The sequence below is a fragment of the Pyrgilauda ruficollis genome, unplaced genomic scaffold (assembly GCF_017590135.1).
Source record: "Pyrgilauda ruficollis isolate IOZ18807 unplaced genomic scaffold, ASM1759013v1 scaffold333, whole genome shotgun sequence".
NCBI classification, from domain to species: Eukaryota; Metazoa; Chordata; class Aves; order Passeriformes; family Passeridae; genus Pyrgilauda; species Pyrgilauda ruficollis.
In genome coordinates this window covers 60,763-81,169 of record NW_024524745.1, presented here as the reverse complement: position 1 = coordinate 81,169, position 20,407 = coordinate 60,763, and the positions used below count along the sequence as shown (strand labels likewise).

At 48.9% G+C, this 20,407-nt stretch overlaps 1 protein-coding gene across 1 annotated transcript in view; it reads right to left on the bottom strand.

Annotated features, from left to right (window-relative positions):
- The window catches only part of ARHGAP39 (Rho GTPase activating protein 39), a 54,486-nt gene extending 41,270 nt beyond the window's left edge, over window positions 1–13,216 (bottom strand). The window contains exon 1 of the mRNA XM_041474713.1: window positions 13,097–13,216. Within this exon, the coding sequence (XP_041330647.1) occupies window positions 13,097–13,137 (41 nt within the window). The 5' untranslated portion in view covers window positions 13,138–13,216. The remainder of the gene's footprint in view (window positions 1–13,096) is intronic.
- Window positions 13,217–20,407: the final 7,191 nt, after the last annotated feature.

The window sequence follows — 20,407 nt, the reverse complement described above, 5'->3', positions numbered from 1 at the left end:
GGTGGCGAGGCCCTGGAATGGAATTCCCAGAGAAGCCGTGCCTGCCCCATCCCTGGAATTGTCCAAAGTCATGCTGGAGCAACCTGGGATAGCGGAAGGTGTCCAGGGGACTGGATGGGATTTTCCCTTCCCAAACCATTCCATGATTGATATCCCTGATTTTCCCCTAAGGATGCAGTTTTTTTAAGGGAAAAAAGGCCAAGTTTGGCTTTTTGGGGCAGTGGCAGCTGGGGGGAGGCAGAGAGGGAGAGGAGCAGGGAAAAATTCTGGTGGCAGCTGCTGAATCCCAACCCTCCTCACCACATGTCCAAAACACCCTTTCCTTGAACTCCTGTTTTTTAACTCCTTAGGGAAAACTTCATTTCCATTAAAAATTTTCCGTTTGTGCCAATCCCGAGGGAAAAAGAATCAATTTAAAGCTTTAAACTTTAAAAGGTGGAGCCTGGACTGAGGAAAAGCCCAAGTGCAAGTGAAGATTGGAAAAGTGGGATCCCCAAAGTCACAGAGGTTGGAAAACAGCAGGAAAAGGACAAAAATTCCAACAAAACAGTAAAAATTCACTTTTTTTTGCGGGGTGGGGGGGGGTGCAGAATTCAAGAGGTGCCAGAGCATGGGAGGTCAATATTTTATGGATTTAATTTGGGGAAAATAAACTCTAAATACACATCCTTAAATTAAATCCTAGAATGGAATAACTTTAAATCCCAGTTCCAAGTCTGCCTTTCCCGAGATTTGCCACTGGGAGGAAAAAGGGAATATTCAATAACAGCAAAAAAACAAGGAATAATCCACAACAAGCCTAAGGGAAAAGCAGCACCGAGGAAAAACTTGGAAAAAGTTTTGTTTTCCTTGCTAAGCCCAGCCCCGAGCGGAAGAAAAACGAAGCTCGAGAGCACATCCCGTGCTTTCTGAACTCCAAAATATTCATGGAATGAGGTCGGGAAAACAGCAGAGAACTACAAACAGCAAATCTGAGCCGGAGAGAAAAATATTCCTCCTCCTCCTCCCTCCTTTGCCAGAGCCACGGCAAACATCGGGCACAGCTCCTCCGGGGAGGGGCGGGGGGGTCGAATTCCTTGGAAATCCTGATCTGGGGCTTTGGAATGGCTTTTCCTTGTCCTCGGGAAGCGGCAGCTGGCGGGGAGCAGGTGATTCCGAGGCCACCTGTTGTCATTTGATTCCCCCAGCACGGCTGGGATCGGGATGAGGGAGGAATCCGGGAGGAGGAGGAGGATTTGGGATGAAAACAAGGGATCCTTGTTTCCCCAGGGCGTCAACTCCCTGTGGAATTTGATCCCTAAAAAAAAAACCAAAAAAAAAACCATCCCTGGGATGATGGGAGCAATTAGAAGGTGAAAAATGAGACGGCTTTCCAGAGGTCACCTCCTAAATATCCGATGACCTCCCCGCTCCTTCTCCGAGAGGGAGAAAAACATGGAAGCAGCTTCTCCCCCTCTTCCCGCCGGGATATTTTTAGGACTGGGAGATAAGGCTGGAAAACATTCCAAGCTCCAAGACAGGCGCCCCAGACAGCAAATCCCATTTGGGAAAAGAACTTCCCCCCCCACTCCCTGCTGAGCGGAGCCGCGAAATCCTTCAATCCTTCGTAGGAGGAAAATTACGGAGTCGGAGTTTGCGCTGCTTCCCTACTCCATGTCCCGCTCCCAAATCCAGAAAAAAAGAGCTGGGATTGTTCCTCGGGACATAAGAGGGGATGAAAAGCAGAGGGAAAATGGAGGGAAGCGTTTGTTATCCGCAAGGAAACGGGGCCATATGTTCTGCGGATAAAAACCGCTCCGATAGCGTGACTCGTGCCCGGGATCCGCGATCCGAGGGCTCGGCACAGTTGGTGTGGAATCTGTCGTCCCGGCTGCCAGGAGGAGGGGAAGGGAGGTGGAAAAGTGGGATGCTGCCCAGCTTTTCCCCTTTTCCCAAAGCTTCTCCTCATCCTGGAGAAATATTGATCCGCAGCTTCCTGCTGGTGGCGTGGGAAGCGGGAAAAGGGGGGAATTTTGCCCCTTGGCGAGATCCCGCCTGGAATTCTGCATCCAGCTCTGGGATCTAAGAGCAGAGGGATTTGGAGTTGTTGGAGCAAATACAGAGGAGGTCATGGAGATGCTCCGAGGGCTGGAGAGAGCCTGGGAGAGCTGGGAATGTCCCGCCTGGAGAAGGGAAGGATCCAAGAAAAGCTCAGAGCCCCTTCCAGTGCCTGAAGGGGCTCCAGGAGAGCTGGAGAGGGATTTGGGACAAGGGATGGAGTGACAGGGATACAGGGAATGGTTTAAACTGGCAGAGGGAATTTGGGATATTGGGAAGGAATTGTTCCCTGTGAGGGTGGTGAGGGGCTGGGATGGAATTCCCAGAGAATCTGTGGCTGCCCCATTCCTGGAATTGTCCAAGGCCAGGAATTGGAGCATCCTGGAATTGTGGAAGCATTCCATCCTGCCCATGGAATTCCATGATCTTGAAGGTCCCTTCCCACCCAAACTATTCCATAATTTTTTGCTGCTGTTAAACCACGCTTGGAGCATCCGGAGTTTGCATCCAGAGCTGCTAATGGATCCGTGCTCACATTCCAGTGGATCCCAGTGGATCCAGGTCCCTCTGGATGCTGCAGAAAAATCCCTCTAAAAACTTTCCCTGGAGCTTGGAGGGTTCCCACAGGACACAATGACTTCATTCCGAAGTTTCAAAGGGAATTCAAACACACCAAATCCAGGACTGATCCAAATCCAGCTCATATAAACTCCAGGGAAAATTCCAAACTAGGCCTAAATAGCCTTGAAACTTAAAAAAAAAAAAAAAAAAAAAAAAAAAAAAACAAAAAAAAAAAACCACAGAATGCCAGATTTGGGTTTTTTCCCCCCAATCCATGGATTGAAACACAGATATTCCACTTTGGGAACCAAATCAGGGAATTCAGGAACGAACATTCCACCTAAAAATGCTCCTTTGGCACCGAAATCACGCGAGGAACCCAAACACTTCCACGTTCTGCCACTCCTTGGGAGGAACTTTGCCGAAGGAATTCCCAAAGAGCAAAACCTCATCCAAAGAAGCCAAAAAAATTCCAAAAAATAAAAAAAAAAAAAAAAAAAAAAAAAAAAAAACACAAAACAAAAAACCCAGAATGCCAGATTTGGGTTTTTTCCCCCCAATCCATGGATTGAAACACAGATATTCCACTTTGGGAAAAACCCCAAAAAAACCCAAAAAACCAAACCCAGAATGCCAGATTTGGGGTTTTTTCCCCCCAATCCATGGATTAAAACACAAACCAAATCAGGGAATTCAGGAACGAACATTCCACCTAAAAATGCTCCTTTGGCACCGAAATCACGCGAGGAACCCAAACACTTCCACGTTCTGCCACTCCTTGGGAGGAACTTTGCCGAAGGAATTCCCAAAGAGCAAAACCTCATCCCAAACTGCCAAGAGTGACTTGGCAGGTGCGGGAGCATCTGCTGCTTCCAGAGGCTCCTCTGGCAGGAGGAGCGGATTCCAGAGGCTCACACCCATTGGATACTCCTCAAAACTTGGCCTGGATGGGCAGCGAGGATGAGGAAGGCTGATTTTCCACTAAAAATCTTGGATATTTGGGCTAGAGGAGCTTCCTATGCACAGGAGAAAAGGAAAACTCAGCATTCCAATGGGAGTGGGAAAAGGGGAAGGAATTTAGGAGTTTTTTGGGAATCTTTCCCAAAAATGCCCCAAACCACAAGATCCAGAACACCCCCTCCTCCCTTTTCCAAGGTTTCAGTCCTTATTCCAGGCGGGAGATGGGAAACCGCAGATCCCCAACACCGTTTTTCCCTGTTTTTATAACAGTGTGTCCCAAATATTTTAGGACGGGTTTGGAGGTGACCTGAGCCACGTTCCCTTCCTCCCCCAAGCACAGGAAACTTGGAATTCTCCCATTCAGCATCCAAATTCCGCAATCTCCAAGGATGGATGTCTCCCCACCACTCCTGCTGGCCAAAACCATGGAAAACCAACAACGGGAGACCCCTCCATGCTGCAGCCGTGGAATCCCTTCCATGGAAAATCCTGGTTTTCCCTTCCCCACCACCCCTTTAGGTGGAGAGGACACTTGGATCCGTTCCCAGCCTCCTCTCCGGGCTGGAAGTGCTCGTTAAGCGCCGGCGTTAACGCCGTGCCCTCTCGGAATCCGCGGCAGATCCATCTGGGAGAGGCTCTCCCCCACTCCCAGTTACCCGACGGTTTGGGATGACATTCCGGGAATGATCAGGAGGCACCATCTGGGCCGGAGCCTCGGCTCCACCACCAGAGCCGTGCCCAGAGCCCGGTCATGAACGCTCCTCACGGAATCCGGGAGAAATCCCAGCAATCCGGCCTTTCTGTAATTATTTTTTTCGGGATCTCTGCCATTCAAAGTTATCCGTACGTGGTTCTGCTCTCAGAGCCTGCTCCAGTACAGCAAAAAAGCAGGAAAAATCCATTGGGAAGGCTTCCCAGTTGTCCAGCCCTTGGAAGCTGGACCCATCAAGTTCCTGCTCCCCTGCCGTGGTTTCATTCCCATTTTTCTGAGGGTTTTGTGGGAAGGAATTCCACAGGATTTTGGAGGAAAATTTAAATAATGGAGGATTTTGGAGGATTTAGAGCTGTTCCTTTGCTGTCTCCAGTCTGGAAAAATCTGGCTTCACCCCCAGATTTCTCCTCCCTTCTCTGGTGGTGCTGGGTTGGCCAACAGGAAAACTGGGGAGACTTGGGAACAACAGCCAAGGAAAGTGGAATAAATCCATACCGGTCAATCACAGGGACTGTGGAATGGTTTGGGTGGGAAGGGGCATTAAGGATCATGGAATTCCATCCCTGGCTTCACCCCCAGATTTCTCCTCCCTTCTCTGGTGGTGCTGGGTTGGCCAACAGGAAAACTGGGGAGACTTGGGAACAACAGCCAAGGAAAGTGGAATAAATCCATACCGGTCAATCACAGGGAGCCATGGAATGGTTTGGGTGGGAAGGGGCACTAAGGATCATGGAATTCCATCCCTTTTCCATGGGCAGGGACACCTTCCAGTGTCCCAGGGTGCTCCAAGCTCTGTCCAACCTGACCTGGGATAATTCCAGGGATCCAGGAGCAGCCACAGCTTCTCTGGGAATTCCATTCCAACCATTCACCACCCCCACAGGGAAGAATTCCTTCCCAAAATCCCACCTATCCCTGCCCTCTGGCAGTGGGAAGCCATTCCCTGTGTCCTGTCCCTCCATCCCTTGTCCCAAGTCCCTCTCCTCGAGCTCCTTCAGGCACTGGAAGGGGCTCTGAGGTTTCCCTGGATCCTTCCCTTCTCCAGGCTGGACATTCCCAGCTCTCTCAGCCTTTCTCCAACCCTTGGAACATCTCCATGGCCTCCTTTGGATCTGCTGCAGCAGCTCCATGTCCTCCTGATGTTGGATCCTGGAGCTGGGTGCAGAATTCCAGGTGGGATCTCACCTGAATGGGGCTAAGGGGCAGAATTCCCCCCTTTCCTGCTTCCCCATGGTGGAATGAGCCTGGGACACTGGGAATTTCTGGGATGTGAGTGCACACAGACGGGGCATGTCCCGTTTTTCACCCACCAACACCCAGAATTCCTTCTCCTTGGAACTGCTCTCCATCCCTTCATCCCTCAGCCTGGATCCAGGAAGGAAAGCAGGAGGAGGGCTTTTCCACATTCCTCTCCATCCTTGTTCCAGAGAGAGTTTGGGGATGCTGAAATCCCTTTTTTTTTCTGTTGAAATGGAATTCTCCAGCCGTGCAGCAAGAACGACAAAGCATTCCGGAGCCGAAGGGATCCTCTGGAGAACTGCAGGAGGAGAGGCCCAGGTGTGCCACTCCCCTTAAACCTCCTGCATCCGCCACATCCCAAAATCCAAGGAATTGGCTGCAGCCACCTCGGGGTTTCCTGGGAGCCGCTCCCTCAATCCCGGCTGTCGATCCCATTTATGGAGATTTTGTGTCCGGCCCATTCCACGGGATCGATGGCACCCATCAAACAATTAAAGCTTGAAAATTCCGAGGATCCCAACCCTCCGGCGGACTCAGATCAGGAAAAAGTGCAGAAACCCGCCATTAAATCCCGTTTTTCCAGGGATTGGAAGCGGGCTGGCCACAACCAGGTTTATCAACAGCTCCGTGCTGCTTCCAAAATTATATCCATGGCTCAGGGCTTTTGTTCCTGTTCCTTCTCCTCCCCCAAAATTCCGGGAGAGCCACGCGGGAATAAAAGAGCCGCGTTTGTTAATTTGGGATTAAACACAAAAGATAATGGGAAAAAAAATCACAGAGGCCTCCAACCTCCTGGATTTTCCATTCATCCCAAGCTTTTCTGGGCTCTGCCTGCTGCTGGGCACCCTCGGAGAAAAACATTCCCGGAGCAAAATCCGATGGTTCCGTCGGCGCCGCCCCCAAAATTACCGCAGCGGCTGCTCCGGGCCTGGAGTGGCAGCGGCTCCTCCTTCCCTGTGGCAGCTCCTGGGGTAATTCCTTGCTCCTGCTGGGAGCCCAAGAAAAGCTTTTTGGGTTTGTTTTTTTTTTTTTTTTTTGGGTAATATCCGTGCTTTTTCCATAGCGGGATCGGCATCAGCTCGTGTGGAATTGCGTTGGCGATAAACGGGAAAAAAAAATGCCAAAGCGCTCTCAAGTCTTGATTCCGTGTTATGGATGGAAGGAAAAGGCTTCTGGAATTTAAAAATTGAGGTTTGAACACTAAAACCCGAGGGTTTGATCCCAAACCTGAGGGTTTGATCCTAAAATTGGAGGTTTTCATCCTAAACCTGAGGTTTGGATCGTAAAATCTGAGGTTTGGATCCTAATCCTGGGGTTTCCACCCCAAATCTGAGGTTATCATCCTAAACCTGAGGTTTGGATCCCAAACTGAATGTTTTGATCCTAAACCAGAGACTTGGATCCCAAACTGAATGTTTTGATCCTAAACCAGAGATTTGGATACTAAACCCGAAGCTTTGATCCCAGACTTGAGGTTTTGATCCTAAAGTCAGAGGTTTTCATCCTAAATCTGAGGTTTGGACCCTAAAATCTGAGGTTTGGATCCTAAAATTGAGGTTTGGATCCCAAACTGAAGGTTTTGATCCTAAACCACAGATTTGGATAATAAACCTGAAGGTTTTGATCTCAAATTTGAGGTTTTGATCCTAAACCTGAGTTTTTAATCCCAAACCTGAGGTTTTGATCCTTATATCTGGGGTTTGGATCCTAATCCTCTGGTTTTGATCCCAAACCTCAGGAGGTTTGATCCCAAACCTCAGGAGGTTTTCCTCCTGAAATCTTAGGTTTTGCTCCTGAAATTTGAGGTTTTGATCCTAAGTCTGAGGTTTTGATCCTAAAATCAGAGGGTTTGATCCTAAAATCAGAGGGTTTGATGCTAAATTTTAAGTTTTGATCCCAAACCTGAGGTTTTGATCCAAAACCTGAGGTTTTTCTCCAGAAATCTTAGGCTTTGTTCCTGAAATTTGAGGTTTTGATCCTAAGTCTGAGGTTTTGATCCTAAAATCAGAGGGTTTGATCCTAAAATCAGAGGGTTTGATGCTAAATTTTAAGTTTTGATCCCAAACCTGAGGTTTTGATCCTAAAATCTGAGGTTTGGGTCCTAAACCGGAGGTTTTGATCCCAAACCGGAGGTTTTTCTCCAGAAATCTTAGGCTTTGCTCCTGAAATTTGAGGTTTTGATCCTAAACCTGAGGTTTGGATGCTAAACCTGAGGTTTTGATCCTAAAACCAGAGGTTTTGATCCTAAACTTGTGGTTTGGATCCTAAACCAGAGGTTTTGATCCCAAACCTGGGGTTTTGCTCCTGAAATTTGAGGTTTTCATCCTAAACCTGAGGTTTGGATGCCAAACCTGAGGTTTTGCTCCGAAAATCAGAGGTTTTGATCCTAAATCTTAAGTTTTGATCCCAAGACTGAGGTTTTGATCCTAAAGCTGCAGTTTGGATCCTAAACCAGAGGTTTTGATCCCAAACCTGAGGTTTTGCTCCTGAAATTTGAGGTTTTGATCCTAAACCTGAGCTTTGATCCTCTAAAAAGGCCCCAAGCCGACGTCTCCATCGTCCTTGGTGGGCCCGGATTTGTTCCGGCAAGGCCGGGCCCCGTGGCAGGACTCGTTATCAGCTCTTAATTGGTAACGGCTTTTAATTACCGAAATCCACTTAATAACCCATTTTCCTCAAATGAGCCAGATCGAGGGCTCCGATAGCGCCGATTCTGCTCGGATTCCTGGTTTTTCTCCGGGATACCCCCCAACCTCCTGCGGTGGGAACGTGCAGGAACGCCAGGCGCTCCTCCAATCCCCCAAAAACTCTTCCCGACATTCCCAGCTCGCCAACAAAATGGGAGAAGTGACCCTGAGGGGTTTTTTTTAGCTCGGGATAAGGAGCTGAACAAGCTGTGGATGAATTCCGGATTTTTTTTTTTTGTTTTTCCAGGGATAGACGGAGTGGCTGCGCTCCATCCCTGGATCCGTCTGGAAGATGCTCCGGTGTTTTCATCAGGATCTTGGAGCACATGGAGGGGAGGTTGGCCAGCTCCTCCTTCCCTCCATCCATTGCAGCTTTTCCTGAGTCATTCCCAAGCTCCTCCTGCACCTCCCTTCCGGGTTTTCCTCAGGTTGCATCCCAAGGGATGCGCATCCGAGATTGATCCGGCATCAATCCAACTTTGCTGTTGGAATGACGGGAAAACAAGCTGGAAAATCAAGCTGGATTCTTCACGGCCCCATTAAATTCCAGTATTTTATCAGGAGAATCCCAAATCCTAACAGCAAGGGTTGTGCCACGCAGGTGAGCCTGGAATTCCCACCTGGAAGCTGGACCCAAAATTAAAGTTCCTAAAAAGATCCTGCATCATCCCAAGTCGATTTTTTTTTTGGATACAAGACAAGGAATAAAGGATGTTAAGCAAGGAAAAATCCTGGACAAAGAAGGAAATAGGAAAAAAGAGGGAACATGGAATGAAGACATGTGGAATGGCATGGCGGAGAAGGGAACCGGGCTGGCAGCTCCATTTCCTAAGGATTTTCCCAGCAGAAATCCTGAACTTTGACACTCCAAGTCGTAGATTTCTCCCTCAGATGAAAAGATTTCCCAGTGGCACCTTTCCCCACAGGATTTTTCCAGGCTCTGGTAAAGAAATCCTAGGAAGTTCACATCCTTTCCTTGTTTCCCCTCATTTCATGGACATTTCCCTGAATATTTTTTCATTTTTTGGGATATTTGTGAAATCTGCAGCCAGGAGGTGAAGTTTAGGGAATCATGGAATGGTTTGGGTTGGGAGAGACCTTGCAAGATGATCCGAGCCCACCTTTTTCCATGGGCAGGGACACTTCCCGTTATCCCAGGTTGCTCCAAGCCCCGTCCAGCCGGGCCTTGGACACTTCCAGGGATGGGGCAGCCACAGAATTCCCTGGGAATTCCACCCCAGCCCGTCACCACCTTCCCGGGGAAGAATTCCTTCCCAATATCCCAAATTCCCTCTGTGAGTTTAAACCATTCCGTGTGTCCTGTCCCTCCATCCCTTTTCCAAAATCCCTTTCCAGCTCTCCTGGAACCCTTTGAGGGGGATCCCCTCTCCCAGGGAACAATTCCCGAAGCCTTTGGATCATGGGAACTCTCATCTCTGGTAAACTTCCAGCTCTCCCAGTGCTGTTTAATCCCTAATTTTCCACAGCTTCATTAGGCAGCCACATGCAAATCACTTCCCTTTTCGCTCTGCTTTCCGTGGCTCAGCATTCCAGAAAAAGCCCGGGAATGTGCCGAAGAGCGGAGTGCTTCCGTGTCAAGCCCAGGCATGGAATAAATCCTCCCAAATTAATTCCCAGTGCCCAGGGAACGACACTCCGGGCACCTGCGCAACTCCAGGGCGTGTTGGGAATTAATTATCATAAATCCTGGATGTTTATTAGTTGAGTCAGGCAGGGAAATAGTTGGAAAGCAGAGAGGGGGTGGGGTGGGGTGATCCCGATCCCATTTTATCCAATCCCGTTTCTCCTGTGGCTGAAATGGGGATGCAAAAGGTTTTAGAGCGGGCAAAGGGGGGAATTCTGCCTCTCTGCTGGAATTCCCACCTGGAATTCTGCATCCAGCTCTGGGGTGTGAAAGCAGAAGGATGTGGAGATGTCTTGGAATGGGAATCACCATCCCTGGAGATGTTTGTGGAAAAACCTTGGAATGGGAATGACCATCCCTGGAGGTGGAAATTCCATATATAAACTCGAATCCAAGTGGTCCAGGCTCTGAACCTGAAACCTGAGGTTTTGACCCCAAACCTGAGGTTTTGACCCCAAACCTGAGGTTTCAATCCCAAACCTGAGGTTTTCCTCCTGAAATCTTAGGAGATCGAGGAGATGTCGGAGCCAAATTTGGATCCGGGCCGGGAAGCGGAGGGAGGACACGGTGGTGACATCAGGGACATCTCCTGCCCCCTGTCCCCTTCCATGGCTCCCCACTGGCTCCAGAGACGGTGCAGGAGGAAAAACTGGGATAATCAGATCCCTGAGGAAAACAGGGAGCAGCTGCCAAGGAAATGAGTATTTCCTTTAAAAAAACCCCAAAACCAGGATCTCGGGTGCCACGAGCAACAAACTCATCTCTTATTCCGGCCTTTCGGAGAGTGTAGGATTTGGGAATTCCCTGGACTAGCTTTAAGGTAAAAAGAGAAATATCCACAGCTTTTCCGAGGAAAGGATTTATTCCCTTTTCGAAGTTGCTAATGGAAAGCTTGGGGAAAAAAGGGAATTTTATTCCCAGCCCCGCACAGAGAAGAATTCCTTCCCAATATTCCAAATATCCCTCTTCTCTGGCAGTGGGAAATAATTCCCTGTGTCCTGTCCCTCCATCCCCTATCCAAAATCCCTCTCCAGCTCTCCTGGAGCCCCTTTAGGCACGGGAAGAGGCTCCAAGGTCTCCCTGGATCCTTCCCTTCTCCAGGCTGGGCATTCCCAGCTCTCCCAGCCTGTTTTCCTCTCCTTATGAATATTTTCCAACCATCCAACACATTTTTTTCCTCCCAGAAAACCCCCCAGATTGCCAGGACAATCACCTGGATTTTTCTGCCTGCCCTTTTTTTTGGTGTAAAAATCAGGGTTTTTTTCAGATTTTCTGGTTTCTTTAATTTCCAAGGCTCTGGTCTGAAGCGCTTTTCCTACAGTTGCTCCATTCCCATAAAACCTTGGATCTTTTGAGGTCCCAACCTGGCCCAATCTATGATTTATTGGCTGCAAATTATCCGACTTTTTAAAAAATTCACCTAAACTTGACCATCTGCCCCCATTTTCCAACATCCCACCCAAATCTCCCCTTTCCCAGGGGGAAGCCATTCCCTGTGTCCTGTCCCTCCATCCTTTGTCCCAAGTCCCTCTCCAGCTCTCCCAGCTACAAATCATCCCAAATTTGCCATTCCAATGAAACCGACGACCACAATTCCCGGGGGAACCGCGGATTTAAATTCCTTCGGCAAACCCAGCTCCCACAGAAAGTCGCACCCAGCTCCCGAAATTGGATTTGTTTGGGTTTTATCCCCTTTGTTTGTTTGTTTTTAAGGGAGGAGGAGGATGGGGATACCCTTTCCTTCCCTTCCCAAGTCTCCCTGCTCCTCGCCATCTCCCAGGCTTGGCTCATCCGGCAGCTCCTGAACTCCCACCGGGAATTAGGGGCGGAGGCAGCATTTTTCTGGCTCCTCAACCTCCCCCGTGGGGCTAATTAATATTCCTTCAGCACCACACCCCTAATTACAATAGACAAAAAGCGCTTTGGTCTCCGAAGTTCTCTCGACTCCGGATTTTCCCGGCGAATTTACATCCCGCGGAACACCCATTAACTCCGCGTTTTTAATTACGGCATCAAAACCCTCTTGATTAGAGCACAAAAAAAGCCGTCGACTCTCAAATTAACAGCACAAAAAAAATCCCCCCTAGCTCATTCCCCTGGCCCCAGCTCACCAGGAAAACATTCCCAATCCCGAGCAGAGCATTCCAGACGGTGACACACGCCATGGAAGAGCTCGGAGATGGGATGAGAGCTCCCCTCATTAGCATAAATTAGGGTAGAGCAGATTTAGCAATGAAAGGACTTGGGGCAGCTCTGGGCTGTTGGAGTTTTGTATCCTTTTCCAGAGGACCCCGTCGCCTCCAGGATAATTCCGTACGGATCGCGGCCCTTGACCGCATCCGCCGGGATGGGAACAGAGCCTTCAGTGTTTCTCCAAGCCCTTTTCCATCATCATTCTGCATGGAAACGGGCTTGGATAAAGCTGTCCCTTTTCCAGGGAGTGTTTTGCTCACAGTAATCCTTAACCATTCCCAAAATCCGTCAGTCCTGGGTGTATTCGGGAGCTAACCAGGCGAGCGCGAGGGTTTAACGGGAAGCATTAAATACGAGGGAATATTTGACGTTCTCCTGCCTGGCTTTAAGCACCAATTCTCTTGAACCGCGATCCTAATCAAAACACCGGGGGAAAAAAATCATGGAAAATGGACAATCAGCACCAAAAACAGCAGGAAAATTGTGCTCTGAAGGAATTTCAGGATGGAGGCGAAGCTCGGCCCAGGAGCCCCCACTGTCAAAACTGTTCCACCTGCCCAGGAAAAGGGACTCTGGATGTCCCCTCCTTCCGTCATTCCCGCTCTCCCTGAGGCTGATCCCAGCTTCAAAGAGGGAAGTTTGGGAATTACAGCCCCACACACCTGCAGGGTGGCACCAAGGAGCTTTTGGGACAGTGTGAAGCCCGGGAAGACGGGTTTGAGTGGGAAATTAGAGAGGAAATTCTTCCCTGGGAGAGTGGGAAAGCCCTGGAATGTGATTCCCAGGGAATTCATCCCTGGAAGTGTTCAAGGCCAGTTTGGATGAGGCTTGGAGCAACGTGGGATTTTGGAAGGTTGGGAAGTGGCAGGGGGATGGAATTTAATGAGTTTTTAACTCCCTTCCAACCCAAACCACTCAACAATTCCACCCTTCCTCCTTTTATTACCCGAGTTTTCTCCTCCCGAAGCGTAACCCAGCCCAGGGAAGCGGGAGAAAATCCCAAAATCCGCCAAAAACAACCGCGCCAAACCCGCTCCCGGTGCCGCCGAGCCCGACGCCCACCTCCTTCCACGGAGAGATCCCATCATTCCTTCATCTGCCATCTCCCACCATCCCTCCGGGGCTCCTCAGGACACTCCGGGGCCGCCTTCTCCCTCCTCTCTCCGCGGACGCCGCATCCACCCCAAAGGGTCTAATTTGGGGGGCGATTCCCAAATCCGCGAGCGAGCCTCCGCACGCCTTTCCCGAGGAGACGGAGTCTCCAGAGGGCCTGGCAGAGAGCCCTCCCCTCCGGAGCCGTGTGGGTGACGGCGCTGCCCTCCCCGATCCGGCCTCCCCCGGGATTTTGCAACAGAAAGGAACCACAGAGAAGATATTTTTCCGGCTTTTTTTTTTCAGAAGAGTTTAATTAGTTGGGAGATGGGAAACAGGGCGTTGATTTTTTTTTTTTTTGTGGTGTTATTTGGGGTTTTCTCGTTTTGTTCCCTTTTTTTATCCCCCCTCAGAAAGTTTCCAATCTTCCCACTTCAACCAGGAGTTATTCCCTAATCCTGATGTTTAAGACCAGGCCAACATCAGATCTGCCTTTTTTCAGGAAAAAAAAAAATAAAAGGGGAAAAAAAAAAAAGGGAAATTTGACCTTGCTGCACTTTGGTTCTGAACTCGCAGCTGCAGCAGATGGCTGGGGAAGGCAATGGAGAAAAGGCTCAAAAATTTAAAAAATTGGGAAAAAAAGATTTTAGACAAGCAGAAATTCCCCTGCCAAGCCACAAGGTGAACTCCACACAAGGTAAAATCCCGTTTTCCCCAGGAAAAAGCAGTTTGGAAAAGACCTGGAAAGCCTCAGAGCCGTGGAGAAATCAAGATCAAATCTGGGATTCAAATCCTAAATATTTAATAGCTCAGGCAAGGAGTCCAGAAGTGACACCATGTAATCCATTTTTAATGCTCCGTATTCTTCTTCCCGATGTGTCTTTCTGCCTAAAAAATTTTCGGAGCGACAATTTATCCAGAGTGGTTTAATACGAAATTAAAATTACGGCAGGGGAGGGATTGGGAGTTTAAGGATTCTCTCAGCTGGAAGAAGCCGTGGCATAAATGAATTATTTCCTGAAAGAGGCTTTTTTTTTTATTCCTTCCAGGCAGAGAAATTCCAGGGAGTTGATACGGGCCTGGATTAGACACCAGATTTATGGATTTATACTAAGAAAAAGGGAAGATTCTGAGGAGACAGAAGGAAAATGTGTTTGGTGAGGGTGGGGAAGTGCTGGGATGGAATTCCCAGAGAAGCTGTGGCTGCCCCTGGATCCCTGGAAGTGTCCAAGGCCAGGCTGGACAGGGCTTGGAGTGACCTGGGATAGTGGAAGGTGTCCCTGCCCATGGAAAAGGGTGGAATTGGATGGGCTTTAAGGTCCATTCCCACCCAAACCATTCCATGATTATCCATGCACAATTCCAGAAGAATTGCTCTGGAAAGCAGAGCAATTAAGAAATTAATAAATCAGTTTATTAATCCGGAATCCTGGATTAAATTTGGTCACAGAACCATGGAATGGTTTGGGTGGGAAGGGACCTTCAAGATCCGCTTGTTCTCCAGGGCAGGGACATCTTCCAAGATCCCAGGTTGCTCCAAGCCCCGTCCAACCTCGCCTTGGACACTTCCAGGGATGGAGCAGCCACAGATCCTCTGGGAATTCCATTCCAGGGCCGCACCACCCTCACGGGGAAGAATTCCTCCCCAGTATCCCTTATCCCAAATCTCCCCTTTCCCAGTGGGAAGCCATTCCCTGTGCCCTGTCCCTCCATCCCAAATCCCTCTCCAGCTCTCCTGGAGGCCCTTCAGGCATCGGAAGGAGCTCCAAGGTCTCTCCCCTTCTCCAGGTTGGATGTTCCCAACCTCATCTGACAGAGGTGGTGACACCGCACTGATATTCCATATCCTGGAGATTCCATGTCCAGACATTCCTTCCTTGCTGTATTTCTAGGCATTAAAAACCCCCAATCCAACAGCGGCAGCTCAACCATTCCAGCTTTTCCTCTGGGAAAAGCTTGCGGTGGCATTTTCCACAGCTTAAAATGCCCGGAGGGATCTCTGTCCCATTTTTCTCTTCCCTTCTTTCAGGCCGTGTTGTCCCAATCCTGCAGCTTAATCTGGCCCCTGATTAATTGGGATGGTTTTATTATCCCTAAAATTCCAGTCTTGGAGCAACACTTGAAAACGCTTTTGTGGTTCCAGTTGTCTTCAACTCATTAAAAAAAACCTTGGAAAAAGTCACTCCGAATAATGTCTCCGCTTCCCCAACCATCCAACTGGGAAAAGCCTGACCTACTTGGCAGGAATGTGGAGAGCTTGTGCTCTTCTCTTTATTTTATTTTAATTTTTTTTACTTTTTATTTCTTTTTAATGATTTAAGAGAATCCAAACAGGAGGAGCTGGAGAGGCGGGAATTCCGCAAGGTCATTAAGAGACCACCAGAGGGTTTGGAAGGCCCTGATCCACATTTTTCCCTGGAATTTGTAATCCAGATTCCCTCCATCAATTTGCCAAAATAGGGAATTTTACACTGGGTTTTGACAGCTCCCAAACTGAGGTTTGGGGATGAGGAGAGGAATCCTGAGGAAAGGGCAACCAGCAGGAAAATCAGGATGGAAATTTATCAGGAGACACAAAAAATAGACGGAAAAAAAATAAATAAAAGGAGAGGCTTAAAAGGAATGGGGATGGAAAATACCTGGAATTTGCTCCTTTTTGGTCATTCCTAAAACACTGAGAGGAAGCAGGAGGAAAAAAGACTGGGATAGGATGGGGTGGAATGGAATGGGATTCTTTCCCATCCTGGAGAAGAGAAGGATCCAAGGAAACCTCAGAGCCCCTTCCAGTGCTTGAAGGGGTTCCAGGAGAGCTGGAGAGGGACTTAGGATGAGGAATGGAGGGACCGGACACAGGGAATGGCTTTTCACTGCCAGAGGGCAGGGACAGACGGGATATTGGGATGGAATTCTTCCCTTTGAGGGGCTGGGATGGAATTCCCAGAGAATGTGCAGCTGCCCCATCTTTGGAAGTGTCCAAGGCGAGTTTGGAGCAACCTGGGATAGTGCAACATTGGGGGTTGGAATTCCATGATCCTTTACGTCCCTTCCAACCCAAATTCCACAATTCCATGATCCTACCACATCCCTCTCTTCATCCACACAGAAAGGGGGGGTGGTAATGACATAACCTCATCCCAGTTATCCATAAAAACGAGATGAGGGACAATCACTAATCCCATAAAATCTAATACCGAGCCACAGCTTTGGGAATGCAAATAGGTCACGGAAACGATGCAGCACCTCCAGTAATTCCCAGTGGGAACAGAGGGACTGGGATAAACAGGAATCTGCTCTTTTCCCAGGAGAATTTGGCTCCTTGCACTCAAATCCCTCCTGAGAAGCCAAATTCCTCCAGGAAATTCATCCCGCAGCGCTCAGGAGCAACAAAAAGGGAGAGATTTGGATCCTGTGGATGGAGAGCCGGGATAAAAAGCCAGGAAATTGCCGAGTGCTGATCCTGCTTCTCCCGGAGTGTGGAATCTTTTTTGGCGCCTTGAGCTTCCGGGGTGAAGGACGGTCCTTCGAGATGAATAACTCAAAATAACGGCACAGAACGCGGCAAATTTAGCAGGTTTTTGTCCAGCTCCAAGTCAGCTGTTTGCAGCTAATTACAGGGATGTCAGGGAATTCGGGATTTGTCAGCTGGATTGAAGATGGGAGAACGTTGCTTGGGAAAATGTCTCGATTAAACTCCGCAAAAATCCTGCAAAAATCCCGCAAAAAGAACTGGATTTTTGCAGGGTTTGGGGGGGTCTGGCCCAGGGTTTTTGTTCTGGCCTTGGGCACTTCCAGGGACACTTCCCAGCTTCTCTGGGAATTCTATTCCAGTGGAATTCCCACTCTCACAGAGAAGAATTCCTTCCCAATATCCCATCTATCCCTCTGGCAGTGGGAAGCCATTCCTTGTGTTCTCCCCATTCCCTCTATCCCTTGTCCAAATTCCCTCTCCAGCTTTCCTGGAGCCCCTTCAGGCACTGGAAGGGGCTCTGAGATTTCCCTGGATCCTTCTCTTCTCCAGGCTGGACATTCCCAGCTCTCCCAGCCTGGGTCCAGCCTTTGGAGTGACTCCATGACCTCTGGATCTGCTCCAGCAGCTCCACATCCTCCTGATATCGGACCCCAGAGCTGGATGCCGAATTCCAGGCGGGAATTCCATCAGAGGGGCGGAATGCTAAAAATTCTGCTCCAAATTGTAAAGAATTGCCTAAAATTCCGCTCTCAATCTCAAAGATTGGAATTCCAGAAGGAAATGCGAGAGCGGCCACCGCGACAAATCAAAGCCTGGAGTTGAATTTCCACCAACACCCAACGCCTCAAAGCGCAGGGTCACGGTGTCAACCCACTTAAGCGTGGCCTAAAATAGTTAAGCAAGAGCTGAGTCTGCACCTGAATCCTCCTGACCTTCATCCCATCCCATTAATTTCATCCCATCCCATCCATTAATTTCGATCGCTCCGAGCGTTTCGTACTTGATCGCCAGGGAAGATAATTTGCTGTTAGCGAGCCCTGCTATCAAATCCCAGGCACCGAGCATGGATTTGGGGTAGGAAGAGCCAAAAAACTCCCCAGGGACAGCCATTCCCAGTGAGAAATGTGCAATTTCTTCCCAGAGAAGCCCACCAGAAATCATGGATTAATAGGAAAACCCACAAAAGCGGGAATAACAGGCAAATTTTTTGATGTGAGCAACACAGGGAATGTGGAGATTCCTCCACTTGGCAAATCTCAACTGGTGGAACGAGTTTTCCCAGTCCAGCTCAGGCTTGGTGGATCAAGGGAAGGATTGGAATTGCTTCCAAAACATTCCTGCAATGGTTTTAATGAAGGCAATAAAAATTCTTCTCACAGATCTGATATACTTTTTGGAGATGAGGATTTTTCCTCAAAAGCCTGGAAATATTTTCTGGAAACCAAGCCTGTGAGTTTTTCCCTGATAACTCCTGATAAATAAATTTCCTAATAAATCTCTCTGGTGACTAAATGGGATCTAAGTGAGCCAGAGAGGGGAATTCACTTCGGAAAAGTCGATAGGACAAAGGAAATGGCGTGCTTCAACAAGAGGGCAGGGATAGGCGGGATATTGGGAAGGAATTCTTCCCTGGGAGGGTGGTGGATGCCTAAATCCACACCCCTAAAAGGGATTTTGTCCTGGAACCGCTTCACCTCCTGTTGGAACTCAACCGCTTAAAAAATAATAAAAATATGCTGTAATATTTACAGAGCAGAATTGGAATCGGGAGAGGTCAGAAAGTGCTTGGCCACCCAAGGGGAGACGATTTTATTTCATTTCCGTGACGTTACTTCAGGCCCTGGTGGCTGCCGAGCGTCGTTCCCCGCGGAATTTCCGAGGGAAAACTGCATCCGCGGATGGCATCGCCCCCGAGGAAAACGAGCTTTTATCAACACCCACAGCGGCGTCAGCGAGTGGATCTCGAGTTTTTTATTATGCAAAAAATGCGTAATTCCCTGATTCCACAGGGGTTGTGCTCTCCACGGCGGAGTTTTAGCCGTTTCCAGAATTTTATTTCCAGTTTAGCAGCAGGAATTAAGCAGGGATGAGTGGGAAGAAGAAGGAGGATAAAGAGTTGGAAGAAATCTGGTTTTGGAGGAATTTCCAGAGAAACTGTAGATGCCCTACCCCTGGAAGTGTCCAAGGTCAGGCTGGAGAAACCTGGGATAGTGGAAGGTGTCCCTGCCCATGGAATGGGAGTGGGTTGAGATGGTCTTGAAGATTCTTTTCCAACCCAAACCATTCCATGGCTTTCCCCCCCTGGATTTCTACATCCTAAGGAAGCCCCGCTTTCCCTGGATGACTTAAAGAGGGGAAAAACCAGCTCCAGCCACGGTCCCGACTCACTTCCCACCCAGTTTTGTTTCCCAGAATTATTTAACACCATCTCCTGTAGAATAACTACAAACATCAAATTTAGAGGTGAGACAATTCCCCTCCCATTTAAAAAAAAATCCAGGAAGCAACTCAGACCCTCGGCCAGACAAGGAAGCAGGAGATTTCCCAAAGACAGGACTTTTCTTGGCCAAACTGGGGGCTCTTGGCTTCAAAGAGAGAGGTTGACAACTGGAAAAGCAGGAAAATCTCCTTAATGGCTCTTCCAACCACAAGTTGTGGCGTTCCCTGGGTCCTGATGCTATCAGGGCTTCAAATATCCATGGGAGGGTTGTGTTATCCTGGTTTAATTCCCTGGCTTTGGTCTGGCCGGGCAATTACAGGAATTTTGCAAACACTTAATCCTTAAATGAACTCGACTCCGGGTTTAGCTTCCCGCAGAGCCCGGCGGGCGCCTCTCAAAGAGGCGATCCGTGGAGGAGCCGGTTGGATCCCATTGTGCCGGGATGGAGCCAAGCACTCCAGGAAAAATAAACAACCTGATGCCATCGGGCCTGCTCAACGCAATCCAAAGGCCGGGAGAATGAATGGGAGCACTGGGGTGAAACCTCACCCCCCCGTGCAGGAGGTGATTATCCAAAGCTGCCAGACAGGAGCCAGGTCCTGCTTCCAGCATTCCCAAAATCACAGGGAGGAATAAAACAGCCCCATGCCATCTTCAAGTTGCTCAGGTGTTCTAAGAACACAAATGCAGCTACTTCCGCCAGGCTGAGGCCTTGTTTGGATGCGATAAATCCCTCAAAAGAAAGAAAAACCTGGCTCTGGCTGGGAACTAATCTGCATTGATAAGAATCAGTGCACCAGACAGGATCCAGGTCCTGCTTCTCAAAGAGGGATAAAACAGCCCCATCCCATTTTCAAGAGGCTCAGGACCTCCTAACTTCCGCTAGGCCGCGGCCTTGTTTGGATATGACAAATCCCTGGAAAGAAAGAATAACCTGGCTTTGATTGGGAATTGATCTGCATTGATAAGAATCAGTGCACCAGACAGGATCCAGGTCCTGCTTCCTGAAGACACAAGGAGGGATAAAACAGCCCCACCCTATTTTCAAGTTAGGAAGTCCCTCAAGTTAGGAGGTACTTCCCAACCTCCGCTAGGCCTGGGCCTCGTTTGGATGCAACAAATCCCTCAAAAGAAAGAAAAACCCAGCTTTGGCTGAGAACTAATCAATGCAGATTAGTTGAGTGTACCAGACAGGATCCAGGTCCTGCTTCCCAAAGAGGCAGGGAGGGATAAAACAGCCCCATCCCATTTTCAAGAGACTCAGGAATTCTGAGGACACAAACATGGCTACTTCCGCCAGGCCGCGGCCTTGTTTGGATGTGATAAATCCCTGGAAAGAAAGAAAAACCCGGCTTTGGCTGGGAACTAATCT